Source organism: Synchiropus splendidus, chromosome 15 (assembly GCF_027744825.2).
Source record: "Synchiropus splendidus isolate RoL2022-P1 chromosome 15, RoL_Sspl_1.0, whole genome shotgun sequence".
Classification (NCBI taxonomy): Eukaryota; Metazoa; Chordata; class Actinopteri; order Syngnathiformes; family Callionymidae; genus Synchiropus; species Synchiropus splendidus.
Genome location: NC_071348.1, coordinates 7,201,438 through 7,228,907, shown reverse-complemented (window position 1 = coordinate 7,228,907; position 27,470 = coordinate 7,201,438). Strand labels below are relative to the sequence as shown.

The window sequence follows — 27,470 nt, the reverse complement described above, 5'->3', positions numbered from 1 at the left end:
ATCAGATTGTTCACACAGTTCATATTGAGCTGTACAACTGCTGAATTATGATAGTGTTTACGTTTGTTGTTGTTAACTGTGTTAACACTTTTGCCTGTTGCTGCAGTTCAGAAATGCCTTAACATTTTTCCGTATCTAAACAGCCTGAGCAATTCATAACACAAGGGAGGTTAGAGTCTGCAACGTGGTTTTGAATGAGATGTTCTGTCCTCTCTGTTTTATTATCAGAGGTTCCACGAAGATTCTGCTGCAACTGTGCTTGGTGCCAAATGTTCAACTAAAGAATGGAGTTAAACCGTTGTTACTGTTGTGTTAAGTGAATACTGGCTTCACTTTTGTGTAATGTTGAAACATTGAAAGCTGGGTGTAATTTTCCAAACCAAATTGATGAATGACAAAAAACTTGCAAGTGGTTTCCTGTGAAAACGTGGAATGGTTCCCGAACGCGCCACTTATTTAGAAATGTAATGCGCCATGTTTGTTTGTTTTCTCTGATTCGTTGTGTGCCCGCACTTGTTGATCAATTGAAAGCGAGGCAATAAGTCTTTGCTGCAGTTTCAAAACAGTTGTGTAACTGTTTAATCTCAGGGTATAATTGCATTAGTCTTAATCTGGTGTGAATGGCCTGGGCAGTTAATTCAGATGGCGACGAATGACCACTGCGCCGTGGGTGCGGTCCAAGTGACGTCATCCGGGGGCGCGGTCTCCTGCCAGCGACGTGGAGCGGCACGTGCGCAAGTTTCCGGAAACTACATTATCGATCAAATTTGTGTTGCCAACGCGTCGAAAAAGACGAGTTATTAATATGCAAATGTGCTTTCAAATAGCAGTTGAAATGTCACCGACATCAAAGTCGAGGTAAGTTCAACAAGCAACACCGAAGTTCAGTCAGTCAATCAACGGCCAAACAAAAGATGTAAACATCCGTTATTCATCTTTTGACGCTCGACGTCATTTAATCCCATTAATCAAACAGAGATGAGTCCTGATGCAATCAGATACCCGGAGCTGTTCCGCGATAATAAGCAGCTGTAACGTGAACGACTTGAGAAACTCGGTGGCTGTGGAGCGGGAGGCGGTAGCTGCAGAAATCCACACGCAGTAAACTCCTTGTAAAAGAGATTAGAGGCCACATGTCTTCGCAGCAGCAGCAGACCTGTCCTGCTTTGTAAACCTCTACACTTCCAGTTCTGGAGCAGGAGGATCAGCTCCTTGTGTGCACTTGTTAGGAGGACCTGTGGTATTCTGCAGAGCTCAGGGCTGCAGACAAGATGCCGGGAGATGGATTCACGATCACCAGTCGAATTCGGAATTTACTGCGATCGCCATCGATCAAACAGAAGAAAAACAAGAGGGAGCAGCTCACCAGCAAGGTAAACACGCCAACACAAGTACACACGAGCTACTTGCTTACTCTGACATTCGCTCTTTAGCACCTGTATACTTTATATTTGAAAATACAATGAATTTCCTCTCTCTATTGTCCTGTTAATTTACTTAACTGCTTAGGATAAATCCTTCACTCGATGGGCCTAGTAGCTACACATGAAATCCTTACTTTTTTGTCTGGCAAAGTGGCCTTTTCTGTTTTGATATGTGTGAAAAGAAATAAAAAAATGTAGATATATCAGACTACATTAAAAAAAAAAAAATATATATATATATATATATATATATATATATATATATATATATATCGAAACCATGCTTCTCAGATTCTTTGATAAACACGCACAGACATGTTTGAACCTGAATCCATTTGCCACATAAACAACCTTCCACCGATTGTTACTGTATATGTCCATGTAACATTGGACCGAATAAATCCAACCTGTTTTTTTTTGCAAGATAAAGATAATTTGTTTTTATGGTGTTACAACGAACTTGTATCTCATCGTCCATATAATTCTTATCATTAGTAGACAGTCAGATCATTAGAGGGAACAAACGCAATTCATAATCAATAATGGCGCTTCATTTCAGTTGTTTATTGACTTTGTAAATGGAGCTAAAATACTGTGTGTAATCTGCTGCTACTTTTTGACAAGTGGCGGTATGAAATGGTTGTTGCAGTTATCCACAAACTATATTCAGAATCAAAGGAAGTGAAAAAAAGGTTCTTTTTTCAAGTCCATTAAGTCAACATTCATTCACCTTCTTCATACTTTATTGAGAGTAACTTTGAGACCAAACATGCGTTCTTGCTGAGTGGAGTTTTACTGGTCTCCCCTCCTGCCTCTCATAATCGGTGGAAAATGAATGAAAGAGTGAATTAATGACGATGATCTTCCTTCTCCTCAGGTGACCTTGGAGAAGGTCTTGGGCATCACTGCTGCAGGAAACAGTGGCTTTGCCTGTGACCCGAAATCTGGACTTGTGGCATATCCTGCAGGGTAAGTTGTGTGTGAATGTTTATTCCCCTACATGCAATAGGAGTCCAGGAGCAAAGATCCAGGGTTACAGTAGCTGCTTCCAACCAAGCCTCTCTGCTTGGCTTGGAATCTAAATTACAAGCAAACATTTTAGAGACGAAGAAGGTGAATGAAGAGCTTTGTGAAGACTTAGCGCACATATGTGCAGCAGGTGTGTGTCTTATTGTGAGCCACCTGCTGTCTCGCTTCGCATGCTGTAAGTCCATGAATGCTGGCGCACACTGTGGTAGGTAGAAATAATATTGAAAACAGGCTGCATGATCGCAGCTACAACAACAGCTTTTCGTGCTTAGCATGTCCTTAGTTTTTGCATATCAAATTAAGGGGATTTTCACTTATTTTTATTTTTTTCATCCTGCTGCGGTGTAATTTTAGCTCCTTGTCAAAGAAACATGTTGAGTTTTCATGTAATAATGTTGAACTTATTGTGTGCTGGTTGGAGGACCATGAATGTCTGTGTTTTCATCCTGCATATGACCACTGAAATATATTTATAGCACATTGATTTCCGGGAAAAGAAAAGACGTCAATGTTTTTCAGTGATTCAGACCTTTGCTTTTATCAGTGGCACCTTGAGAGGTGTGACTCGATATAGCTGTTGGTTCAAGGTTCCTCGAGTGTTTTTGAAAATGCAGCTACTATTATGTTGGAGAATGTAATGGGCTGGTAGCATAGTGGTAAAAAATATAACGACAACTGGGTATTGATACACACAAATATCGTGATGGTGTATTGATATTTTTGCTGAAGTATCACAATGCTTGATTGTGTGATATTGTCCTGATGTTTGAAGTTAGATATATCAATATTTAGTACATAGATACTTGGATCTGATATCACAGTGAGTTTCAGGGAACGTGCAAAATAGGTGTTATGGCATTGCAGCGATTGTATAAGGGACCTTGTTGCGTCCGACAACAGTTAACATCTCATGTTTTTTTCTATAAGTGAGCCTGCAATGGTTGCCGAGGCACCTTTGACTCATTTCAACATTATAAACTGGTATTTTCCCCCGCGGATTGTTCAGTGTTATCAGTGTTTTCCCTCTCCAGCTTGTTTAGTCTGTCTCTCACTGAAACAGGAACTCTGTTGTTGAGTGTCTTGCAGAAAGCTCTCACACTCACAACAGATCAGCAGAGATTAGTCAAATAAAGCTCATTTCTGCATATTTGTTGTGGTTACATCAGACTTCAGATGTGTTTACTCAGCACCACGAAATAGGAGTTCACTTAGACAAACCTCTGATTCAAAGGATCATTTAAGCTTGTAACCATTTTTTTGTTTTCTTTTGTGCAGGTGTGTTGTGGTGTTGCTCAACCCCAAAAAGAACACACAGCATCACCTCATTAACACTTCAAGGTAAGGCGGCCACAGCAGAGCGTCATATCACAGCTGAAAGAGTATTCACCCATTTCACCTTCACAGAAAGACCATCACAGCGCTCTCCTTCTCGCCTGATGGTAAACACTTGGCCACCGGAGAGGTGAGTTTGAACTCTATGTTCATCAGCTGCAGGTCAGTGTTGCGATGGAGCTACAGGTGTTTGCAGCAACAAAAATCTCACGGTGCTCCTGCCAAGCTAAGCTTATTTAAGGCTGGAATGGATGAAGTTAGCTGACGCAACACACACACACACACACACACACACATATATATATATATATATATATATATATATATATATATATTTTTTTTTTTTTTTAAGTAATTAGGTTCCTGCATTTTATGTTTCATTTGGAAGCATGAAGGATTTGTCCGGAGCAGGAGATAAGAGAAGTCCTTCATCCACTGAAGAGCTTCTGATTTACATAAAAAGGTCCAGCAGACGGCCGTATTCTCTTTAATATTCCGCACCACGTTTCCCTCTGTTCCCAGCGTCCGTTCTCTCCACTCACCTGTAATCTGCGACCTTGAGTCAGTCGTATTAGACTAAGAGAGTACACAAATACCTGCTCCACCTCTTTAACACTGCAGGGAGACTAGAGTGCGCAGGTCAAAGGACAAATAGCTGTGTACAGTGAGGAAAGGGCAAAGGTGAGGGAAGATAAGCTCTGTGAGAGGGATAGATGGATAGAGGGTAGGAAGTGCTGCAGACTGAGTGGACCTGATAAAGTGGAACACAAAAGCTTGATCTCTTATTCCCGCAGAGTGGCCACCTTCCAGCTGTGCGACTGTGGGACGTGTCGGAGCGGAGGCAGGTGGCAGAGCTCCAGAAGCACAAATATGGCATCTCCTGCGTGGCCTTTTCCCCCAACAGCAAGTACATTGTCAGCGTTGGAAACCAGCACGACATGTTGGTCAACGTTTGGGCGTGGAAGGTGCAGAGTCACACTGGCAAATATCAAATACAGAATATGGTTGACTGTGTCAAGTCAGTCGGCCTCACACTTCTACGAGTTTAATGTTGTTTTTTTCTTTCTCTCTTAGAAAGATATTGTTGTGGCAGCCAACAAAGTGTCCAGTAAGGTGACGGGCGTGTCGTTCTCTGAGGACAGCTCTTACTTTGTGACTGTCGGGAACAGACACGTCAAGTTCTGGTATCTGGATCACTGCAAGGCCAACAAGGTTACTTTCATTCATTTACAATCGTCATCAGAGCACTTAGTTGCAAAATTGAATTTTAAAAAGGATATACAAGGCTAGGGATCAGTCACTTCACTGTTTTCTTTTTAAGTATTGCGTATTGTGTCACTTTGCTTTCTCATTTATGTTCCTGCTATGTTCCATTTTCATTCACATTGTCTCCAGGCCAGTGACCCGGTGCCTCTGCTGGGCCGCTCTGGGCTTTTAGGAGAACTCAGGAACAACTTCTTCTGCGATGTCGCGTGTGGACGAGGATCCAAATCCGACTCCACCTTTTGCATCACGTCTTCTGGCTTGTTGTGTGAGCTCAACAGCAAGAGGATGTTGGACAAGTGGGTGGACTTGAGGGTGAGTGACCTGGCTTGTTGATGTTTGTCGTTTAAAAAAAAAAAGAAAAATGGATATTTTTCTCAGTAAAGCAGCATCAGCACATCTGCACATATTGTCATCTTATATCATGAGTCAGTTTTGTTGTGATTATCATCAGTGTTTGAATAAGTCACCTGTGATAATGAGGGATGCGAATATGGACGCACCGATACCAGTTTTTTCCAAAATGAGTACCTGCATTTGAGTACTCACCAATACCGAGTACTTTTGCCAATACATTGCCAATATTACTTTGATTTTGCTTTATTTTTCCATCCGTAAAGTCTGTTATTGAAACAATATTTCTCAGTATTTTTTCTTTGTACACGAGTGATGGTCACAAGTTCTCTGTAGTACAAACCGAAATATAACAATATTGTCATAACTGACATTCTGAAATTGCACACTGCCGTAAAGTGGTATCGGTTTCTTAGTATTGGTGGGCTCAAGCCCAGTATAGGACCGATACCCAATACCGATATCAGTATCGGTGCATCCCTACTTACTTACAATACTTGTTGAGAAGAAAACTGCATTACTTTTTAACGAGTTTTTACAAAGGTTATTTCAATATAAATTTCACCATAAGGGTGACTATGGGAGTCATTCACTCTCCAGTTGAATCAGGATAAGCGTGATCACAGACAGATGACCAGCAGGGACAGAGCGTTCCTAAGTTTTTCAACAAGGATGAACCTCAAGTTCCATTTTTATTATCACTGACAGGGCAGGACTCTCCGTCCTGTTTCCTCATGCATATTTTAGACTGCAGACTTCATTAAGGATGGGACAGGATGTTTATTTTCGTGTCCTAATGGCTGTGTTGCTTGTGTCGTAGACGGGTGTGGCCCAGGCACTGTCTCTTTCCGAGGACATGATTTTCTGTGGCTGTGCTGATGGAACCGTTCGAGCATTTAGCCCCGCTGACCTCTGCTTTATCTCTACACTGCCGCGGCCACACAAGCTTGGCTCTGACGTCTCCTCCGTGACAAAGGCCAGGTGAGGAAGAGCTCAGTCTGTCCCTGGCTCTCCGCCCAGCAGGATCTATTTGTTTCTGCTCCATTCTGTCGCCACTGGCATGCGCTCACCCGCCATATTCTATGGATTTGGAAGCTGAACTGTTTGTTCCGCACTGTCCCTTCCAGCCTCCTTCACTCTACCAACTCGGACGACCGTTACCCAGACTGCATTGCTGTCACCTACGACAATGTCAGCCACCGGCTCAGCTGTGTGTACAACGACCACAGTGTGTATGTGTGGGATGTGAGAGACGTCCACAGAGTGGGGAAGGTGCACTCGGCCCGCTTCCATGCTGCTTGTGTCTGGGACCTGGAGGTAAATACTGTACTTGCTGTGGCTAATGCCTGCGCTTCAGAGGCAGTAACACACGGAGAGTTGTTTTTTGGAATTGATTTAACTTTATGATTCAGCACAAACAGAGACAATGATCATACATTCGCTTTTTGGAGTCAAAATGTCAATTCCAAAACATCATCAGTCCATTCTTAGAAGCGTTTCTGTTACATGTTATCAGCGTTGGGGAGACTGAAACTACACGAACTAGATAGCTTTAATAACGCCTGCCATAACCTACTAGTGTGATTCAATGTTGTGCTGTATCACGTATTTGCTTACTTTATTTAGATACTGACTTATTTTGCAATTAAACATTGAAAAAGTAGTTTCAAATCACAGTTTAGAAAAGCCACCTAGTGGTGAATATTAGCAAATGCGCTGACACAATAAAACAAGCATCTTGTCTGTCCACTGGGAAACTCAAGATGTTTTTAAAGTAGATAAATAAGTTTGAAATAAATAAATAAATCAGCCAATCTATCAGAGGCAGTTCTTTCAACTATGGTGGCCTCAGGTGGACATAAGGGAAATCTCACAGCATGAATGTAGCATTGAGCATGTACATTATGCTGGATATAGAAGCAAGTGTTTTTTTTTTGTACGCTACTGTTTTCACTTCATACACGCCTTATGAATGAGCATACATGACTGCTAAATTTTCATTTTTTTGGCAGTCGTTTTGGCAGAAATAGTTCACTCAAACTACTACCTCACTGAACCTTGTGTAGTTTTACAAGCTACACAACTTCTAGCAATGGCCAGCAAAATTGCCATGGACCCAAAGAAAATCTGTCTGAAGCGACAGCTGCACCATTTCCCTCCACAGATGTTTCCAGATGTTCCAGGTCAGCCAGCAGCCTCACTGTCCGCAGGCTCATTTATTAGCTGCTCAGCTGATAACACCATCAGAGTATGGAACATGGAGGGCTGGAGCCCAGTACATATTCCACCTCGGAACGTTTTAAGCTGTGTGAGTATAAGCTGCTCGACTGTTCTAGTGTAGTGTAGCTCAGACCTTCATGTTATGATGTTGCTTCAGGATCTCCAGAATATTATCTACATCGACGACAGCACAAGTCACTTAAAGGATGCGGACAACGTGACCGCTGTGAATGTGGAAAAACCCGGAGAAGTTCAGACTGCAGAGAGCAGAACCGGCATCCGGACCATCTGTGTCAGTCCAGACGGCAAACACCTGGCATCTGGCGACCGCAATGGGATGCTCAGGTAGGACGGATTACACATGGAAGTTCATATGCAATGATCTCTGAAAGCTTGTTTGTGTTGCCACCAGAGTTCACGACCTTGCAACCATAAAGGAGATTCTTAAGGTGGATGCCCATGATGCTGAAATCCTCAGTCTGGAGTATAGTAAACCGGAGACAGGTGGGAATCCATCAAGTACTGGGTGATGATGCGTCCCGTGCTGAGCCTGTGTTTTCCAACTCAGGTCTGAAGCTGCTGGCCACAGCGAGCAGGGACCGTCTCATTCATGTGTTGGACGCAGAGGACGACTACAGTCTGGTTCAGACCCTCGACGAACACTCTTCCTCCATAACAGCCGTCCGCTTTGCTGGTGAGCCAGGAGAGACGGTGCCAACAGCCGAAAAGCTAATCTTTGACTAATCCTCATTTTGATCGTACTCTCAAACAAGAGCGTGTTTGTTTGCCAACACTGCTTCAATAATAGATGACATTTGTAGTCTGCCGCTTTTGTTTGTGGTTGAAAAAGCCCCCCGCTTCTGCTTGAGTTGAATGTGCTCGCCGGGTTAAGCCACTGCTTATAGATAGCTGCTCTACAGAGGGCCCATTGAAACCTTCTCTCCTCTGCAGCCAACGACAACAAGGTCAGAATGATCAGCTGCGGGGCGGACAAGAGCATCTATTTCCGGACAGCACACAAGGTAAGACAGTCCGAGAAAATACGCTCATATTGTGCAGCATTGTTTCAACGACACTGCAGACTGAAGTCTTTATACCGTAAAGCGTGGTGCATTTGTGATGGAAATGAAATGAAAAGAGTGTCTAAAGGTCATTGTTTTAATGACATAAGTCCTGAGGGTTGAAAATGTCAGCGAGTAGCAAAGATAGCCATGCGTGCGTGCGTGCGTGTCCTCATTTATGCTACCTAGTAGGGACCGATTCTTAACAACAAACTATCCCTGTGGGGACCTTTTGCTGGTCCCCACAGGTCCAAACCTCAATTTGAGGATCAAAACTTCAAAACAACTGTCATTATAATGAGGTTTCAGTTTGGTTCAGAGTCCTGGTTCAGGTGAGCCATGTGTTTTGGATGGTTAGGTTTAGGGTGAGAGGCTGGGGAAAGCATTATATGGTGAAGTGAAACAAGTGTGTGCCTATAATACATTATGAAAAAAGGTTAAAAAGGCAGAACTAAAGAACTCAATATTGCTCTTGTAAATGTATAGCTTGTCCACTTCTCATCCAGGAAAACCTGAAGTGCTTTGTATCATAACTGCAACTCCTTGAAACGTTCCCCCGCTGTCTAGTGTCCACAGACTTTGTTCCCCCTCCAGTCTTTACCTCCCACTCACCAGTCGTCTGCAAATCACATTCCTCCTGTAGAGTCTCCTTGATCAGCTGAACAAATTCAATCCGTACAAAAGGAATCTCCATCACAACTGCAGCGAACAGACTGATTCATTTGACTTATAACCTGCATAATTGAACACAAAGGCTTTATCAAAAACGCTCATCCCTATCTCTGAATACCTCTGTGTCTGATCATCTTCTGGTGCTACTTCAACATCCTCATTAAATATATATTTATCATTCCGCCTCTCATGAATGACTCACACACGATATAATTACACATCTCTTTAGCCTCCTTCTAAGAAACAAGTGAGCAGCGTGAACAGAGCCAGAGTTATGTAACAGAATGAAATGAAAGAGACTTTATGCTCCATTGTTTCCTCTGGATTTGCTTCTGGGTTAGTGGGCCGCTTCCTGGAGTTTTAGCATTCTCAAGAAACAATTGAGGCCCCTGCTCTTTACAGCAAGAACAATAAACAAGGCGCTGTTATTCAGCGACTATTCGGATTCAGGGAGAATAATAATTTGACTGCTGTCTAGCTCTTTGTTTTTTCTGCTTTGCTCTATTTGTTAAATGATGCTTGACTGGTGTCATATTTGTTTGGTTCTTGCTCGTGAAAGTTTTGTTTGAATAGCCGTGTTTTGCTTTGTTTTCACTCACCTTGGTGGCCACACAATAGACTTAGACTTAGACTTAGACATAGACATAGACTTCTTTTAATTGTCATTGCACAATGAAACACAACAGTGAGACCTTGGCAACAAAATGTCATTGCTTGGCTTCCAGATCAAACAATAATAAAATAAAATACTAATGAGTGCAAAACTATTATTATAAATGGAAAGAAAGTGCAAGTAAGTAAAGTAAAGTGTGAAACAGAACACAGATAACTGAATGACCAATATGTAAACTGCACCAACAAACAAAAAATAAATAAAAAACATTCTAGCAAAGTGGATCATATATATTACTGTAAATAATCTACTTATTCATATGTATTCCAGTAATGAATCCTTATGAAGTACAAATTGTATTATGTTATTTGTAATTCATGGATTCTTCTAACTTTATTTTGTTAATTTTCTTTTGTTTGTGTGAACCATTTGTTTTCACTGACCGCTCCATGGTTGCCGTGGTTACCCCCATAAATCCCCATTAGAATTCACTTCAAAAGCACTTTTTTTTATTTCACATTAAATCCTTGTTCTTAATTTGTATAAGTTATGATGCATCAAATGTAGCTCATTCTATGAATAGAACAGAAGCCTCCCGCCGTATCTCGTTTCCCCAAACTGTACTCAGCAGCTTTTCAGCCGACTGCTCCCCAAGTGTCTCATTAAGTTTAATGATAACCACCAACAAGCTGTAAAGTAAAGTTTTATGCTTCATAACAAGCTATTTTTATGTTTAAGGTCGTGCTGATTTGCCCAGTGAAGTAAATGGCTATTTGATGTTGTGATCATCGCTCATTTGCATGAATTAAATATTCAGATTTACACAGGGAATTGCGGCCAATCTTGTTTACGATTACAGACTGACAGAGGAACGGAGTTCCGGCGCTCGCACCACATGGTGAGGAAGAGCACTCTGTACGACATGGACGTAGATCCCACCTGCAGGTATGCTGCCGTCGGCTGCCAGGACCGTCGCGTCAGGTGAGTACCAGCCATGAGTGGAGTTGTCTCCAATATTTGAATAGATGCTGACTCACTTTCCTATATGGAGACATGTCAAGACACTTTCTCATCTGTATCATGATGCCTCCAATACTTTTGAATGTCAACTCATTTCATATTCTTCTGCTCAATTGCTTGGAACGTTTTTAAGTGTGCGTTTTAGTTACGACTTACTCGACGATAATCGTCTGCGAAATGGGTTCATGAGTCGACTAGTCGTGAGGTCGTCATTCTGAGGTGACAGGTCCATCGCAACCCAAAATGTTATGGGACCATTTCTCAAACGACACATCAAAGGACACCCTTTGTCCTCACGCCATATCGGGAAAATAAAATTCAAAAATGTAATTTACAAAGTCTGGTACAGAGCCATTTGTCGGATTCGAAATGGATGTGTCCCAGATCCAAGGCAAATACAACAGTCATATATCAGGTCGTGTTTCCAACAATTTACATACGTTTACATTACATTCTTTCTTTTATTTACTAGTGATGGGCTTGTGAAGCTTCATGAAACAGTGTCCTCGCTCTAGAGGACACTAAAAACTTTGTTTTCGAACAACCAGTTCAGTGAAACAATATTTTTAAACCGAGAGCGGTTTAAATGATGCCGCTGTTTCATGAAACCTCATCAGCCCAGCACGTTTGGCATGCTGACCCGAACACATCATAGGACGTCTAGTTGACTGATCAATAAGGATGTTGGTGACTAGTTACCTTTGAAAATTGGAGTGACCTGTAGTTACAGCCCTGGTTTTAGTCTGTGCAACTCTTCTGTAACTGAACCCCCAAACAAAAAATATTGAGTTGAGTGAGGTCATCGAGAGTTGCTCTGCTTCATCTGCAGGATTTTCAACATCAGCAGCGGCAAACAGAAGAAACTTTACAAAGGTTCTTTGAGTGAGGATGGCAGTCTGCTCAGAGTAAGTTTCTTTAAGACTTGGCTTCACACTATAAGAGCAACTCCTCAGCCCCCCCCAAAAAAAGTACAAAACTTGCCTTTGAACTGGCAGGTCCAGATCGATCCGTCAGGCCAATATGTGGCTACAAGCTGCTCGGATAAAAACATCAGCATCTTTGACTTCTACACCGGAGAGTGCGTTGCTTCCATGTTTGGCCACTCGGGTAAGTGGATTTATCACTTAAAGATGGAGTTGCAGTGCAATACCTAAACCACACATTTGTTTTCCTCTCAGAGATCGTCACTGGCATGAAGTTTACCAACGACTGCAAGCACCTGTTATCAGCGTCAGGTGACAGGTGAGAGACTATTCTAGCTGTGGATTTACACTGCGGCATGTTTTCATTTCAGAGAGACATGAGCAGTAAAACTAGAAAACTATCTTTAAAAACGTAATAACACTGTAATAAAGTATGTGACACACTAGATTTAAGTAATAATTTCCATCAGCTGCTTTATGAACTGTATGATTATATGCACTGCCTGCTTTAAAGCAGACTATGGATGGGATCTTAAAATAATGAGTGTTATTAGGGATGAAAAAAACAATGCTTTTCGAATGATCGTCACTCTCAGCTGCCAGAGGAAATGAGACTGGAAATATGTTTGCTGACAGTCTCCGCGAGCTGAAATGAAATGTTTAATATTTAATGTGTGAATGCTTTTATCTCCAAGCTGCATCTTTGTGTGGAGACTGGCTCCAGAACTGACGATCAACATGAGAGGCCGGCTCCGACAAAACCCCAACTCACCGCTGAGCAGCACCCCCACACTCAGGTAGCCCCGACACACAGCAACTGAGGGAGGGTTCGAGTCGCTGATAGTGTTGATCCACCACAGCTCCCGGCGAGAGGTGTTCAGCGCACCCGCTCTGGTCAGGCTGTCCTCTGACAGTGAGCTGGAGCACGAAGAGGTGGACAGTGGGGAAAATGACCTGGAAGACACACACTCTGTCAACAACTCTTCTGACAGTAGCCAAGGAGAGGAGGACACAGGTACTTCATTTTTCTGTAAATGCTGAGTGAATAAAACCAGCATGTTTAGTGCATATCTTTGTGCCAGTTTTCAAAGATACTTTTCTTGTCTGGCTGCAGGTTGCTCAGACGAAGGACACGAGTGGGAGCTTCCTAAAGTAAGTGTTTGAAGTGAATATAAACCAAGAAATAGGCCAGTGTATCACTTTTTTTTTTTGCTTACTTGTGTATAGAACTTCCTCGTGCTGTTGATAATACGAGGAGTGCTACATCCACTACTACTAGAGCAAATCACAACTATTATTATTACCATGGACTCTACACCAAACACAGCTAATCCAGTTTCTTTTACTGGTACTACAACTAAGGTCATGTCAGTGCTGTTGTAATACCACCGCCACGACTAATAAAGATACCTTTCACACATCTGCTCCACCACTAAGTAACGCAGAAACACAAAAGCATTTACATCTAAAACAATACACTGTTATGTCTGATCAGGGCTGGAGGCTGCTGTACTACAATTTGCTGCAACTGCTTGGTAGCTAAACTACTTCAGTAGCAGAATATATTTTCGTTTTAGAAGTAAAAAGACCTATTGTTACGATAAAGATGATTCACACCACTTACTAGAAAGTAACACAGTGTCCCCTGTGATGTAATGAAGTCACTACTCTCTCAACTAGGGTGGCTTCAGGAGGACACACTGTATAAACAGAACACAGACACAACCTATGTGTATATTTTTGTATGCTATAGTGACACATGTTTATACATACCAGATGTGTATTGTTTTACAGTGAGTTAAATTAAACTAAAGCCAGGCTGAACTAGATGTTATTTTACAATCCTTCAAAGTAGGTTCCCTAACTCATCATTTAGCGATGCTACTAACACTTTTTAGAGGGCTACTTTCCTATGCTGAAACCACTACTTCAAATTATATTACTATATTACATCTAGTTCTACTGTACTACAGTAACTTCCATTCGTTCTCCTCCTAAATGTACTGCTGTTAGCGCTACTGCAATATAACTCCAATTTCGCTAATATAACCGAACACCACTACAAATACACAATTACATTTATTTTCTAAATATATTTGAAGTACTATCGCAATGACAAGATGCATCTTCTCAATAACTACTAAAATTGCACTGAATATTTGCTACAGCAAAGAACAGACTATATACTACATCTTCTATGAGTGTCTTCCACTAGAGTCCTTTACTACTACGTGTACTCTGCTGCATTTGGAAGTGTGACATCAACCTACTTAAATAAATGCTGCTTGCTACATTTCTACTTTTTCTGTCTCAATCTTCAACCTCTACTACTTCTGCTGTGCTAGTTGCTTTGCTCAGAATTACTTAGTAATCCAAGTATGACCACACATTTTTGTGTCCCCCAAAAATAAAACTGTCATACAACATGTTTTAATGAATGTAGGTCAACAATAATGAAAGTGTATATGGTATTGAGTACTTGCACTGTGCTTAAACTGTTGGGCTGAAATTCATTCCAATTGTTCGTCGTTACAGCATAAAACCGTAACACCTGAGACCACCAGACGTCCCCGGAGGCAGTGGTCTCATCGTATTGGCTCCATGGAGCTGGTGGTGAAATCTATGTTGGACCTGAGGCAGCTGGAAACCTTTGCTCACGAGAAGCAGCCTCCCCGTGACAGAGAAACACTCAGCACATTTAACCTCCAGGAGGCAGAAGTGAGTGTTCCACCAGCCAGACAGTTGAGAGGTTCGCTTTTTACCTGGACTCTTCTCGCAGCAGCAGCAGCAGCAGGAGGAGGAGGAGGGAGAGAAGAAGCATCGGCCCTGGCAGCACTCGAGCTGGACTTCCCAGATGAAGGACAGCAGGGGAGATGATGGAATTGTGCTCTCCCCAGAGGGACTGAAGGATGATGCAGGACTGCTGAGCAGGTGGGTAACAAGTGGCCGCTGGATTATCACAATGAGATGTCTTATGTTTTCTTCTGCCTCCTCCTCCAGCGAGTATGTGGTGAAAGAGCTTGACTGCAGGAGACGAGGGATCTTCAGCGAGAGTCAGGATGGGCGCAGCCCGGACAGCGCCTGCTCTCTGGGCTTTGACAGCAGAGCGTGCAGCCCTGACAGTAACCTCAACGGTCAGCATTTATTCAAATCAATCATGGACCATCATCTGCCAAGCCAAAGTTAGTGCTCAGACGTTGCGGCCATGTTTCTCAATTTGGCTCCCTCTAGTGGCTGTGCCTTGCAAGTCGTGGACTTGAATGACCTCTGAAGATGTGGATAACTATCATGTTGAGTGGAAGCTTATCAGTCTGTGGCCCCATGGAGAGCGAACTGTTGTGCACTGTTTGTTTGTTTCCTCTTTTCAAACGGTCTCACAAAGAGTGTCTGGTTGTGAATTTAAATAGAAAAGGACTGAACCGTCAGTTAAGGCTCTTGAGCAGGATTCAGCACACAGTCAAGGATTTCTCTTCAGAGGGGAGACAAATGTGTCAGATCATATTACTGTAGAAGCCTCTGTGTGCTGGCTGGTCATTTGTCAGGGATTATCTGATGCTATAGAGATGCTCCAAGGTCAAAGCAGTTTTGAAATGCCTTTTTTCCCCCCACCTTTCCGTTCTAACTCTGGTTTGTCCTTTTCATTCCTCCTTTGCTTCACAGATTCCGCTGATGTGGAGTTCCTCAGCCAAGACAGCTCTGATGAAGAGCTGAAAGGACAAGTGACCAGCCTGGATGAAGCTCTGAGGGCTGTGACTGGTGGAGATGAACAGCACCACCAAGATTTCCTGAAGCAGAATTTCGAAACGCTGGCGGACGGCTGCGCCAATAGTAAGCGATGACGCACATCATAATAGATGGTGGTTTGGGGGAAATACTTGTTTTGAAGCGCCTTTGCTATTGATCCTCGGACTGAAGCGATACCATCTTCTGAGATCGCTATGGCAACAGCATAGGGGTTGCATCCTAATGGTCTAGATCAGGGCTGTCAGGAATTCATTGTCAACTGAACAAGTAACTTGCTGGTCGATGTGACATGTTTCTTCCCCTCTCTCTCGCCGATGGTCTTATTTTTATCTGATCTCCGTCCACAGCAGAGCAGAGCAGAGTCCCCCGGCTCAGCATGTCTTCACGCTTCCTGGCCAGAGGACATAATAACAGGTAGCAATGACCACTTCAAGCTCACTCGACTCACCGCTATAATTTTAGACTCAAGCCCATGAAACTCACTTCTTCCGTGCCTTACCGCCTGAGAAGAACTTGTCAGTTTGAAATGTTAGCTTCAACTTAGATGGACAGTTGCTTCATACCACAGTGTGTTTAAGCAGTTCAACTTGTTTTTCTCTATGTGTAGAGGGGCACCTCTGTTTACAAAGATGCCGGTCAGAGAACTCGGCAGCCATTCTGCCAAACCTCCAGTGTCTAAAGTTCGGCCCATGATGGACGCCGCCCAGAAGAGAAGCACTGAAGACAGGACGCCGGTGCTGCCATGGGCAATCGATGGACCAAAGTAAGTCAGACGTATAGATCGTAGCTGGAGGGGTTTCCTGAGTCAGCAAGTCTGTAATAAACATGCATCGCAGAGTGGACGCCGTCTCCCCGAAAAGAGAAGTAGCTCCCGTCATGAGGCTGCAGAAGAAGAGGACCGCTGCAAGTCACCTGTGGAGGTTGTCCAATCCCCCGCCAAATGCACCACTGCAGCATGATCGGGCTTCCAACCTGCAGAAGTCGCACTCGGCACAGAACCTGGTGTCTGATGGTACATTTGTATTGTTTGTTCTGTCATCTTCAAAAACCTTCTTCTTTTTCTCATATTATTATTATCATTATTGTAATTATTATTATTATTAGTAGTAGCAATACTACTACTACTAAAACGTATTAACTCAATGACTTCATGAAAATGTCTCCCTGCAGTTCTGCAAGTGCATCTGCCCTCAGCCGGTCACAGAGAGTATTGCAAGAGACCTCAGCACCTCTTTTTGGACTGTTACACTCCCAAACCTTCATTCCACTTCTCCTCTCCCTCCACAGGCTCCCCACAGTCCCCTCGCTCCCCCAAGCCCTGGGAAAGCCCCAAACTGAAGCCCCCACAGTCCTACATGAACCCCACAGCCAGCTCCATCGCCAAAAGCAGCCGCTCCTCCTCCCTGAGTGACGGGCTCCAGATCGGAACCCCGCCTTCCTCCTCGTTCTTCTTCAAGAGCAGGAAGTCGTCGGGCGAATTTGAGCCGGAGCCTCCTTCACTCAGCTCCTCACCTGTTGCTGCCTTCCCCTCCCGCCTGCCGTCACCTCTGACCTCAAAAATCCCCTCCTCTCCTCAACCCACCGCCAAAGTTGTACCGAACACCAGCGCGGCTTTCACCCTGAGCCAGCCGTCTCGCATCCCCTTACGCAAGCAGCCGCTCGGCCCTCGCCGCAGCCTGTGTGCGGACATCAGACTGGGGTCTGGGGAACCAGATCTAGCGTGTGACGCCTCGCCCGTCACAGCAGGCAAACAAGGTCAGTAAGACGCAACCTTTATGAGTGAGAGGTGTTATGCTCTAATCTAATGTGTTGCCTTTAGCCCTCGGACGGATCCAGTCGCTGAACTTTGAACCCTGTGCAAATTTGTTGCCAGTAAGGCAGAAGAGAGATTCTCTTTCCGAGAGGTAACAGCTCATCTCTCTGTGATGGTTAGCACTGTGGAGAGTCGTGAAACACATTGGTCTTTGCAGTCTCGTGGATCCGGTGGATCGGTCTGTGACTGAAAAGTGTCGCACGCCACCTGCGCTCTCAAAAGCCTCCAATTCAGAGCTCCAAACCAGTGATCTACCTGTCACCCCTGCAGCTGCTCTTCATCACTCACCTGCAGCTGGTCAGTGTCTCGATTTCAACGTGAAAATCGCCTCTCCTCCACCACTCCTGCTGCCTCTCTGTCTTCCACTTTTCTAAGCTGTCACTTTCAGCCTGACTATTTACAAAGTGTTTCTCAGCGCGGAATTAATCGTCCGTTAAATCACGAGTTACATCAGTTTATCAGGCGCGCAGCACAAATGTTCATGTGCTGAACCTGAAAGGCCTCACGCTCCATCTTCTGGTTGAGATCTTCTCCCATCCGCAGCAGCAGACAGATATTTTCAGCTGTGTTTTTTTAGCTGCAGGATGCGAGATCAGCTCCTGCTCTGCTGCTGTCTGGTGTCTTCACTCAGCTGCAGCTCAACCTTTTGCTCAGCACTCTCTGTGTGTGGGGAAGCATTTGTGCAAAGTCTTTCTTGTTGTTCTGCAGATTGTTCCATCAGCATGGAGGTTTGTCAGCGGGCGGCCAGTGAACTGCAGAGCAGCCTGAGGAGAACCATCAGTCTCTACATGCAGGTCAGTGTGTTGCTGCGCTACAGAGAGACTGCTGCCTTTCAATCTCAGAGTTCTCCTAAACTTAAACGCTTAAATCTCTGGCGTTGTGGGTGAGCGAGTCCTCGAGGTCTTACTCTTTAATTTCAACCAAGTGCTTGTGGACCACATGAAGTGACTGTGCGGCCTAGATGTGGCCCCCAGACCTCGAGTTTGTCTGAGGATCTAGACTTTACTGTTGGAAATGGAGAACTGTTCTTTTTCGCTGCTATTTTTGGGATGATGAACTGTAATAAGCTATGTGCGTTCACTGACAGTGGCCGGTTAGTATTTAACTATATCTTTTGATCCTCCATTTTGCTTAGGTATAACTGTCTAAGTACAAACACTCGTGTCTCTTGCTAAGCTTAACATAACATGACGTGTTTTTGAAGTGTTTCTAGTAAATTAAATGGTTGGAAGCTTCAATTTTAGGCAACAGAACTATCAGCTATTTTTATTTTTTTTTCAGTCAAGACTAGTTAAAAGAATCCTTGTTTAAACACTTGTTTTTGTTTTTAAAGTGTATTTTTTGCAAGAGAAAGTTGCATGTTTGCATGAGGTAATTATTTTTATTTTCAATGCTAATGCTAAAGCTAAGTTTTCCCAAAATGAATGGCAAATTAATCACACATTTTGTACCTGTTATCAATATACCTTAAAGGAAGAATGTATCGTCACAATGTTTTCCACATACAAACATTTGTTTACTACAACAACCCAGTATAATAGATACTGCAAAGATCATACTTTAGAATAACTCAAAAGGCACTGAAAAGGTTCAAAAACATCCTAGTAGCAAGACATTTTACGCATTAATAGCCTCTCCTGAGTTGATAAACTGTTCCTTTAACTTACATTATGAATCGGATTTGTGATTAATTTGCCATCAATCCTGCGTTAACTTTTAGCTTTAAGTTTAATGTTAGCTTTTGTATGATTTTTATTTTAAGTTATACTCTCTATGAAATGTCACTTCACATCATCACATTGCCATGTGAATGATGTGAAATATAAAAATGTGTTTCTTTAATACAGATTAATGACAGAAGCCATGAGTCCAGTGAGGACCAGCAGGAGATGAAGAGCATCTTATATCAAGCTTTGCGTTCAGTCAAGACCCAGCTGGACTCTCTACCTGGCTCCGCCCTCCCACAGGAAGGGGTTAAAGGTGAAGGAGAGAAGACGATGGCGCTACTGGAGCAGTACGCCGAGCTGCTGCTGAAGTCAGTGGAGAGAAGGCTGGACACCAAGATCTAAACCCAGCCGCTGATATTCCGCTCACACACTGGACGCTTTGCACTTAAGATCTATAGATCTATAGCCATGTTCACTGAATTGCCTTAATGTTTACTCAAGGGGAGGGTGTGGGACCACTGATGGACGAACACTTGAGACTGTTGAAAATGATCCGGGAATCCAAGCCTGGTGCTAATGATAAAAGGTTCACAAAGGTTAACTACTACTCTACACTGCACCATTTATTTCCCACCAGAAGGCAGTTATACATTACAGACACATCATTGTACATATCTGAAACACTCTCACAGAAAGGTTTGCCTCAGTCTTTATTTTACGTTTCCGTGCTGCTGCTGGCTCTTAAAAACCCTTCAAATTTGGAGGCTTGGGCTCATGTGCTTCCTCCATTCTCCCACAGTGGGGCAGCAACATCATGGGCAGCAGCTTGTGGAACTAAGATCCTGACACTAAAAGTCATACATTTTACCATGCTTGATTTTAAATGGTCTTTAAAGCAGTGTTCTTTACTGATGCACTTGAATCAACATGTATGTCATTGATAGATTGATGCCATGAAACTTTGTATAAAGTGTTGTATTTTATATTTATGACAGACTTTCTTATATGTATTTATGAAACTGTTATGATTATTGTTTAAATAAATCCAAATAATTTAATACATTTCCATGAGTCAACTTCGAGGTTCATGAAACAGTGTCCTTATTTTAAGAGGCCACCAGATGGTGCTGTGAAATAAAACCATGCACTTCTGTTCCATGATACCTCATCTACCCATCACTACTTCACACTTGTCAGTGTAGTTTACAGAAACAATATCACACGTTAAGGTTAGTCGATCCACTCTTGGGTTAATACATTTGAAACATGTTAATATGCACTTCTGAATATAAGGAGTGCATCAGCGGTGCTATCTATGGAAGGTTCTCCACGTTGACGAAAGTGAGGACGACGTCGTGAAGGATGTTGATTCTGTCGATCTGGTTCAGCTCTCGGACTCTGTGGCGGAATTCAAACAATGGGATGTTGTTGACAGCCACCCTGAAGGCCTCGTGGGTGCACAGGATCTTCATCTGGAGGACAGTGGACAGTTCACTGGAGCACCGTCCTTCTACACAAATGAAGCACTGACACGTCACAAGTCACTGCTGCAATCTGAGGGAGCAGCTCTGACGTCTCTCCTCTGCGCTGCTGGAGACTTTGCATTGTCAGAAAGAGAGTGGTGTTGAGTGATATGAGACCCCCACTGACCTCCAGGAGTCTCCCTGCAGCCTCAGAAATGACTTATCTAGGACCAGCTTTCCAAAACATCTTTCCAACCACTGTCAGTCCAGTGTGGTTATCCTGATATTAACCATGGAGAGGCAACCTGGGGTCAGTTCAAGACATCAACGCACCACTTAAGAAGCTGCTGTTTCTCTGTCGCACAGCTACTGTAGCTCAATACAACTGAACTCAGCTGAACTTTACTAGTCCTGTTTAACAGTATTTATAGTTTGTAGAACTATTGCAGTTGTGATAGTAGTGGTGGAAGTATTTATCGCAAACCTTGAAACCTCCATATCTAAACTTCCCTATAAAGTCTTTCCCAAACAAGCTCTGAAGCTGTCGGCCCCTCACCTCGAAGGGACTGCCGAGGGCGAAGGGGAAGGGTCCCTTCAGGTCCCTCTCCTCTGGTCCCCAGCGACTGCCCACTTTGTGGTTGCGAACCACCACCTGCTTGCCGTCCTCACAGAAGCGTGGGTTAAGGTGGAACGCGATGTCGTTGCCTCGCAGGAAGTTCACGGTGAACCTGCGGTCGGGACCAAACAGGAGACGCACTTCAGAGGCTTTGTAAGATTTAACGTGAAAGGCAAAGGAGTCACGTACATTTTAGCATGTGGTTTGACATGACCCAAGATGGTCATCATCATCTTGTCGTACACTCCACGGGACAGGTTCAGGTTGTACGGGACGCTCTGGACAACGACAAGAACGACTGGATTCAGACTTGAAAACAAAGCATATTTACTAGTGGTTGAGTTAATTACGATTAATTAATTTCAACAAAAAACGTTAATTTTTTTTACATTAAATTCAATTTAATTTAATTGAACAGTTTGCTCTCCAGACAACAGGGAACCTTTGTAAGTGCAGGAGTTCCTGGTCCACTGATCACACTGATACACAAGACATGTGGCAGCTGGGATGATAACAACAACAACAAACATGGAGGAATCCATGAACAAAAGCAAACAAAAGCATCTGTTTGCTTTTGTTCAGGGAGGTTTTTCACTACACAATGGTCGGAGTTTCCACTACTCTGAATGGACTCATACAAATATTTTCAAGACATTAAAAGTGCTTTAGTTTAAATAAGGTGATATAAAAACTTGAATGTAGACACCATTGTGGTTTATTGTGCTGTTGTCAAACTGATAAAAGCCATGACATGAGTTTATTGTGCGTGTTCATGTCGGGCAGCCTTGACATGATCCCGGGAAGGAAAGATTGTTTTTTTTTGGGCAGTGATTCTTCCCTGTCATGGCAGTTTTTAGTGTACTTTAAGTAGCGTTATCTGGATAGAGTTAGAGTAGATACAGTCATGTGATCACTTTTCCGATGATGGATTGATCTGGTTATTGTTTGACTCACAAGTGGTCCAGATGTGGAAGGGTGCCAGTGAGGAGCGATGAGAGCAGGGTTCTGTCCCGGCCAGCCAGACTGCCCCGGGTTGTAGGGCCAACCAGGGTGGGCCGCCCAGCGGAGGGGCTGAAGCCCTGGACCGGCAGCGGTGACTGGTTGGATCGCAGGAACCGGTGCTGGAGTCAGAGCAGGGACCTGCGCTGGGACTTGGGGTTGAGCTGGGACTTGGGGTTGAATTGGGACTTGGGGTTGAACTGGGACTTGGGGTGTTACCGGGACTTGGGGTTGAAGTGGAACTTGGGGTTGAGCTGGGACTTGGGGTGTAACTGGGACTAGGGCTTGAACTGGGGCCGGGGACTGGGGCGACTGACACGGAACACCGGGCCAGCAGGGTTGGTAGGTTTGAACAGAAGTTGGAGTGAGAGCTTGGACTGGAGCTGGAGCTAAACCTTGGACTGGGGGTAAAGTTTGAACTGGGGTTGGAGGCTGGACTGGAGCAGCGGGAGCTGGAACGGTGAACACCTGACCTGACTGTGCCTGACCTGAAGCTGGGTAAGATGCTGGCACCTGTTGGGTCCAGCAGGGTGTGTTGGGCTGGCCGGTCCAGCAGGGGGCAGGTTGGCTCACCTGTCCCGGCCACCCAGGGAAGCCAGGAGTGGTTGGCGCGGCGGTCCAGACGGTGTTAGTCTGTGGGGCAGAACCAGAGGAAGGGCAGCCGCCGCACAGAGCATCAGTTTGCTGAGAGGAGGAGGGAGGTGGGGAGGAAGGGGGAGATGGATCCAGATCAGGAGCCAGAACGGAGATGCGGGGAAGAGAGAGGGTTGACAAGATGGACGACACCAACTTGCAGTTGCAACATCGACACAAGCAAAGATCCACACGTTTGTTTTTAGATAGTGAAGAGAAGTGGGTCTTACCAGAGTGGCTAGCTGAGCATTAGACGGGCTACTTACATCCATGCTGGCTCCTGGAACAACACACTCGAGGTTACCTGAATATGTCAGTCAAAAACTGGCACAAGTCAGCGACCTGTTTATCTGGGACAGACGCAACACATTCAGACTGGGCAGCAAGGTGGGTCTGAATCCACCGTGACATGAAAAATTCATCACTATCGACTGAACGTGTCAGTCTCAGGAAGTGTTTGCCTATTGTCATAACAACGGACCGGCGATGAAGCGCTCAGCAAATTCCTCAGCACAATTCGAATCATGAGCACGGGATCAAATGCTGAGTCAGGCAGAGGCATAATGGCAGACTGACGACGGATTATTCAAGACACTTGTGCTCCACTCACGCTGGAATGTGCAGCTGCTCACACACACTTCACAATGACACTTGTTGATGGCTTCTGCTGGAGAGACTGCTGAGTCGGCAATTGTCAAGGCAATGGCCAGTATTTACCAGCTCCTCAATTTACATTGATACCTGCTTCACTAGTGTCTATAAATCAATTCTGAGAAATATCTGGTTTCTTCCTTTGACACAGAATGTGTCCTGACTATATATTTATTTCAAATACATATACAATTTCTGCAAATCTGCTCTTCAATCAGCATCTATGTCCTCTGTAACATCCATTTAAAATGCCTGTCAGTGGCTTAACTTTCCAGTAAAATTATGTGAATTAAAAAAAAAAATCTTAATTTAAAATATTTTGATATTTAGATATAAATATTTAGATTTATTTTTTAAATTAATTTAAATTAATGTATTTTTTAAATTAATGTAATTTCCCCATGAAGCATAATAAATGTATCCTTTTGTGTATGATTTTAACAAATTAATTTACACTGTTGCAGACTATTTTTAAAATACGAAATTATGAAATTTTATTTTATTTTGACAGAGCATTTCAAACATGTTGGAATTATATTATTTCTGCAGTGAAATTACTTACTATGCATTTATTCTATTTATATAGCAATAAATTGTTATTATAAATGAAGGCACTTTAACGTTTAAAAATATAGAGTTAAAAAGTCCTATTAAATCCCTATTTAAAAGCAGTAAATTCTCTCTAACATATTTGCATGTCAACACAAGTCCAATGCATCTAAAATGAACAAATAAAATAAATCTATTTATGTTGCGTTATTGACTTTCCTCTAACCTTCGATATTTTAGATAAATAAGTAATATTTATTCATATTTTAGTGCTTTTTTGGCATTTCAAATGAAACATAAGCATTTGTATGCAGTGCGATGTTCAAAATAATGTTCAAGCATCAAATGACATCATTTTCCTCCCCCAAATTTACTATTTTCAACAAAGCTAGAGCAAGTTACCTTCCGTTAACTCTGTCCTTGGAGTCTCTCGGGTCCTCTGCGAGCTGATCTGCGGCTCATTCTGACCAATGACGGCCACTTTTATAGCCCAAAAACGCTTCATCACATGACCACTCCTCACTTAATGCATCGCTGGCAAGACATGACTCATCAGAGAAGTCAAAAAGGGTTCAACCTCTGTCACAATCCTTCTAAATCAACTTGTTTTTCCTCTTGTTTCTATGAATAAAAGACAATAAAGGGATGTTGAGAAAGACGCGATGCATATTTAGACTCAACTATGCTCCCTATATCATCACTATTGAAGAGTTAGAGATGAAGATTCACTCCCCTCCAAGGTTATGGGTCAACAGAGGAGCATTCATTCCAGCAGCATGTGGATGTTTACTTCTTTAAATGTAAACTCCAAGGTGACATCCTCATAATAAATAACACTCACGCTGGTGCACACACGCTGGTCTTGTCCTCTGTTATTAGGTTAGCTCTCCCTCAGCCGAGAAATGTGCGACTGCCGACTTAATCGTCCAAGAATTCACTGAAAGATGGAGAGGGGATGGTATTGTTAGCAGGTATCCAGGCGTTTTAGTGCCATAAAACCAACTGATCGCCGATGAATATCATGGAAGAAGTGCAATGAATGGTGTTCTATTTTTGTAAACAAACATGGCCGAGCGTTAAGGCTCGACAACATGAATCCATGTTGTCCTGAGCGCAGGAGCGTCAGCTCAGCAGGGATGTCACTAAGGGGAAATCTCCACTGCCATTTGGACCAATGAGGAAGTGGAGGCGAAAAGGAATCCACAGTGAGCGGAGCTGCTGTTGGGCAGAAGAGAACCTTTTGGCAGCGGCAGGGTCTTCCAAAGTGACGGCATTATCCTTTGATAAGCTCTAGGCCTCGCTTCAGCTTCCTCTCCTCCTGCCGAGGTAAAATATCAGGGTGATTGGGAGCTGTGTGAGATGAGGGGGCAAGAATATCTCCAACTGTTCTCTTCCTGTGGCAGTTCAAACGCTCTTACTTCTTTTTGTTCCGTTCAAAACAGAAGCAGATGGAGTGTGACTGTCGTAAGGCACCAAATATTAGCAGTTGCCATGGTGATGGCAGAGAGTTCCTCTCAGATGGCTCAGGTCTTGGATGTATATGTTTATTTTAAAATAAGATCTGGACCACTGTGGGGTGAGATTTATATCGCTTTGGTTTATGCCTTCCAATCGGGGCTGGATGCACTTCGGTGACCTGTGCGATCCCACAACGCACCACTAGATGGGGATGTGAAAGAAGTGATGTAGAAAGTACCTTATTCTGAAGCTAAGACAACATATAACATAACAACTTATTAGAGTTATGTAGCTAAAACATAAAGTCGAAGTTCCTTTGTAAATGGTTCATCGACTGCACTGAAATGCCGGATGAAAACAACATTTCTATGTTCAGTGTCCCGAGCAGCAGGGGTGTTCCCTCTCCAGTGTCAAAACATGTGAGGGAAAGTAAGTGTGCGCGCCAGACCTCTACTAAGGGAACAATCTCAAACACGTGTAGCATATGACATGTAAAAACAGAAATGATTTATTACTCTGAGCAGATAAAACACTGGCTTCTTCACACACATAGCTAGAGTGCACATTTTCACTTACTGTACACAAACATTGTTTTCCCGAAGAAACCTTTCAAAGAGACAATAGTTCATTTAGAAATAGCCATTTTCAGTCATAACAAAATCCAGTAAAGTCTTCACGCACAAGCAAATACTAGACTCTGAAGTTGCTCCCAACCACTGGCATATGTCCCTTGAATGGTTGTAGACAACTTCAATAGTAGGGTTCCTTCAAGCCAAGAAAAGAAAGTTCATTAAAAAGAAATAAAAATACAATAAATCATCATGCAGCGTAAGAATTGAGAAATTGTACTTAAAAAAAAAAAAACAAATAGAAATTGAGTAATAATAGAAACGAATAAAAAATACATCCTTGTTTCATGATAACAAATTGTTTTGCTGTTCTTTATATATATATATATATATATATATATATATATATATATATATATATATATATATATATGGAAAATATAGCGAAATAGGGAAACATTTATGGAAATATGGAAGGATTTACGGGGGAAATATTGATTGGTTTGTGTTTATTTTTCCAGATTTATTTCCAGATTTATTTGTAAGGAAATTCAAAAAACTCTGCGAGTATCAAACTTAGTTGAACTCATAACTGTGTGTTGGGGTCGGGCTGCAGAGAAATGAAAAACACTTTCATTGAGACTTTAAGAGGATTAGCCGTCGCCATTGTTGTTGTTTTCCAAGACCAGCCCAGTAGTGCGGTCGGTTGTGAGACATGGTTCGGAGCCGGTGGCCGCCGTGCTCACAGGTGATCTCCATCTCTCCTCAGCTCTCCGCCCTCCTCAGCAGCTCATTCGCTGGCGTCTGCAGCCCGGATGTAGCGCACAGGAGCTCGCGGCTGCTCACAATAACATGGCGCTGGCAGACACATAACGGTGCCCACCTCCGTCTCCTCCACCACCACAACACACCAAAATAAACCGCGGGACATGTGAGCTCATCGACTGACCCAGGACCAGCAGGTAGGTGTCGACTCCCCACTTGAATTCCGGCAGAATGTGGCGCCTGCTTTCCTGCGGGAGGAGCGGCGGAGAGCCCTTCGCCTCGAAACAGCAGTGTCATCCCGGTCAGCCGCGCGTCGCTGCTCCCGGAGCACCGGGCATAAATCAGGGCTTGATTTGCTGCTGCATGTGCTGTCATGGCTGTCAGAGCTCCGTGCGTCGACCGCTGTCCTTGGTATTGAAGTGGGTGGGCTGGATCAGTGCGTGTGCAGCTGCAGGCCGACCGTTCCAGAAAGATGTCACTATAACCGACAACATGCTGCTGCTGGGGAGGATCACAGCCGTGAATGAGCAGCGCGTGTTGTGCTCATGCATGTAGCCTGGTGAGCTGTGGGCTCTCCATCTTCTTCCATAGCAACACTGCTGCTGCGTGTTGCGGCTCAGCTCGCCTCCCTT

General features: G+C 43.6%; 3 protein-coding genes across 10 annotated transcripts in view; 2 read left to right on the top strand and 1 right to left on the bottom strand.

The window, feature by feature from the left end:
* Positions 1-59: 59 nt before the first annotated feature.
* Positions 60-19,990, top strand: LOC128772155 (mitogen-activated protein kinase-binding protein 1-like). Its single transcript, XM_053888271.1, has 33 exons — positions 60-1,373; positions 2,302-2,393; positions 3,729-3,791; positions 3,858-3,915; positions 4,580-4,750; positions 4,860-4,997; positions 5,181-5,363; positions 6,223-6,383; positions 6,530-6,719; positions 7,567-7,710; positions 7,780-7,967; positions 8,035-8,126; positions 8,191-8,316; positions 8,574-8,644; positions 10,828-10,949; positions 11,818-11,893; positions 11,984-12,095; positions 12,167-12,230; positions 12,607-12,708; positions 12,772-12,926; positions 13,026-13,063; positions 14,447-14,629; positions 14,688-14,842; positions 14,912-15,045; positions 15,572-15,739; positions 16,003-16,069; positions 16,263-16,418; positions 16,492-16,667; positions 16,826-17,410; positions 17,475-17,559; positions 17,626-17,765; positions 18,177-18,262; positions 19,316-19,990. The coding sequence occupies exons 1-33, from the start codon at positions 1,272-1,274 to the stop codon at positions 19,535-19,537; spliced, it is 4,605 nt and encodes a 1,534-aa protein (XP_053744246.1). The 5' UTR covers positions 60-1,271; the 3' UTR covers positions 19,538-19,990.
* LOC128772157 (galectin-3) lies at positions 19,746-27,422 on the bottom strand. 7 transcript variants are annotated; one of them, XM_053888278.1, is made up of 10 exons: positions 27,023-27,422; positions 26,186-26,269; positions 26,081-26,110; positions 24,888-24,983; positions 24,449-24,667; positions 23,113-23,126; positions 22,169-23,002; positions 21,404-21,492; positions 21,155-21,326; positions 19,746-20,607 (listed from the first exon to the last, which is right to left on the bottom strand). In XM_053888278.1, the coding sequence occupies exons 5-10, from the start codon at positions 24,549-24,551 to the stop codon at positions 20,449-20,451; spliced, it is 1,371 nt and encodes a 456-aa protein (XP_053744253.1). In that variant the 5' UTR covers positions 24,552-24,667; positions 24,888-24,983; positions 26,081-26,110; positions 26,186-26,269; positions 27,023-27,422; the 3' UTR covers positions 19,746-20,448. The 7 variants fall into 7 exon arrangements, with proteins under 7 accessions (XP_053744253.1, XP_053744260.1, XP_053744255.1 ...); XM_053888285.1 differs by lacking the exon at positions 24,449-24,667 and having other exon boundaries at positions 22,169-22,897; positions 23,077-23,126; XM_053888280.1 differs by having other exon boundaries at positions 22,169-22,897; positions 23,077-23,126; positions 24,888-26,269.
* Positions 26,783-27,470, top strand: part of pak5 (p21 protein (Cdc42/Rac)-activated kinase 5) — a 54,085-nt gene continuing 53,397 nt past the window's right edge. Inside the window, exon 1 of one of the 2 annotated variants that reach the window (XM_053888276.1) lies at positions 26,783-27,035. The gene's annotated coding sequence lies outside the window, so the exon portion shown is untranslated. The remainder of the gene's footprint in view (positions 27,036-27,470) is intronic. The other variant, XM_053888275.1, reaches the window with a different exon arrangement.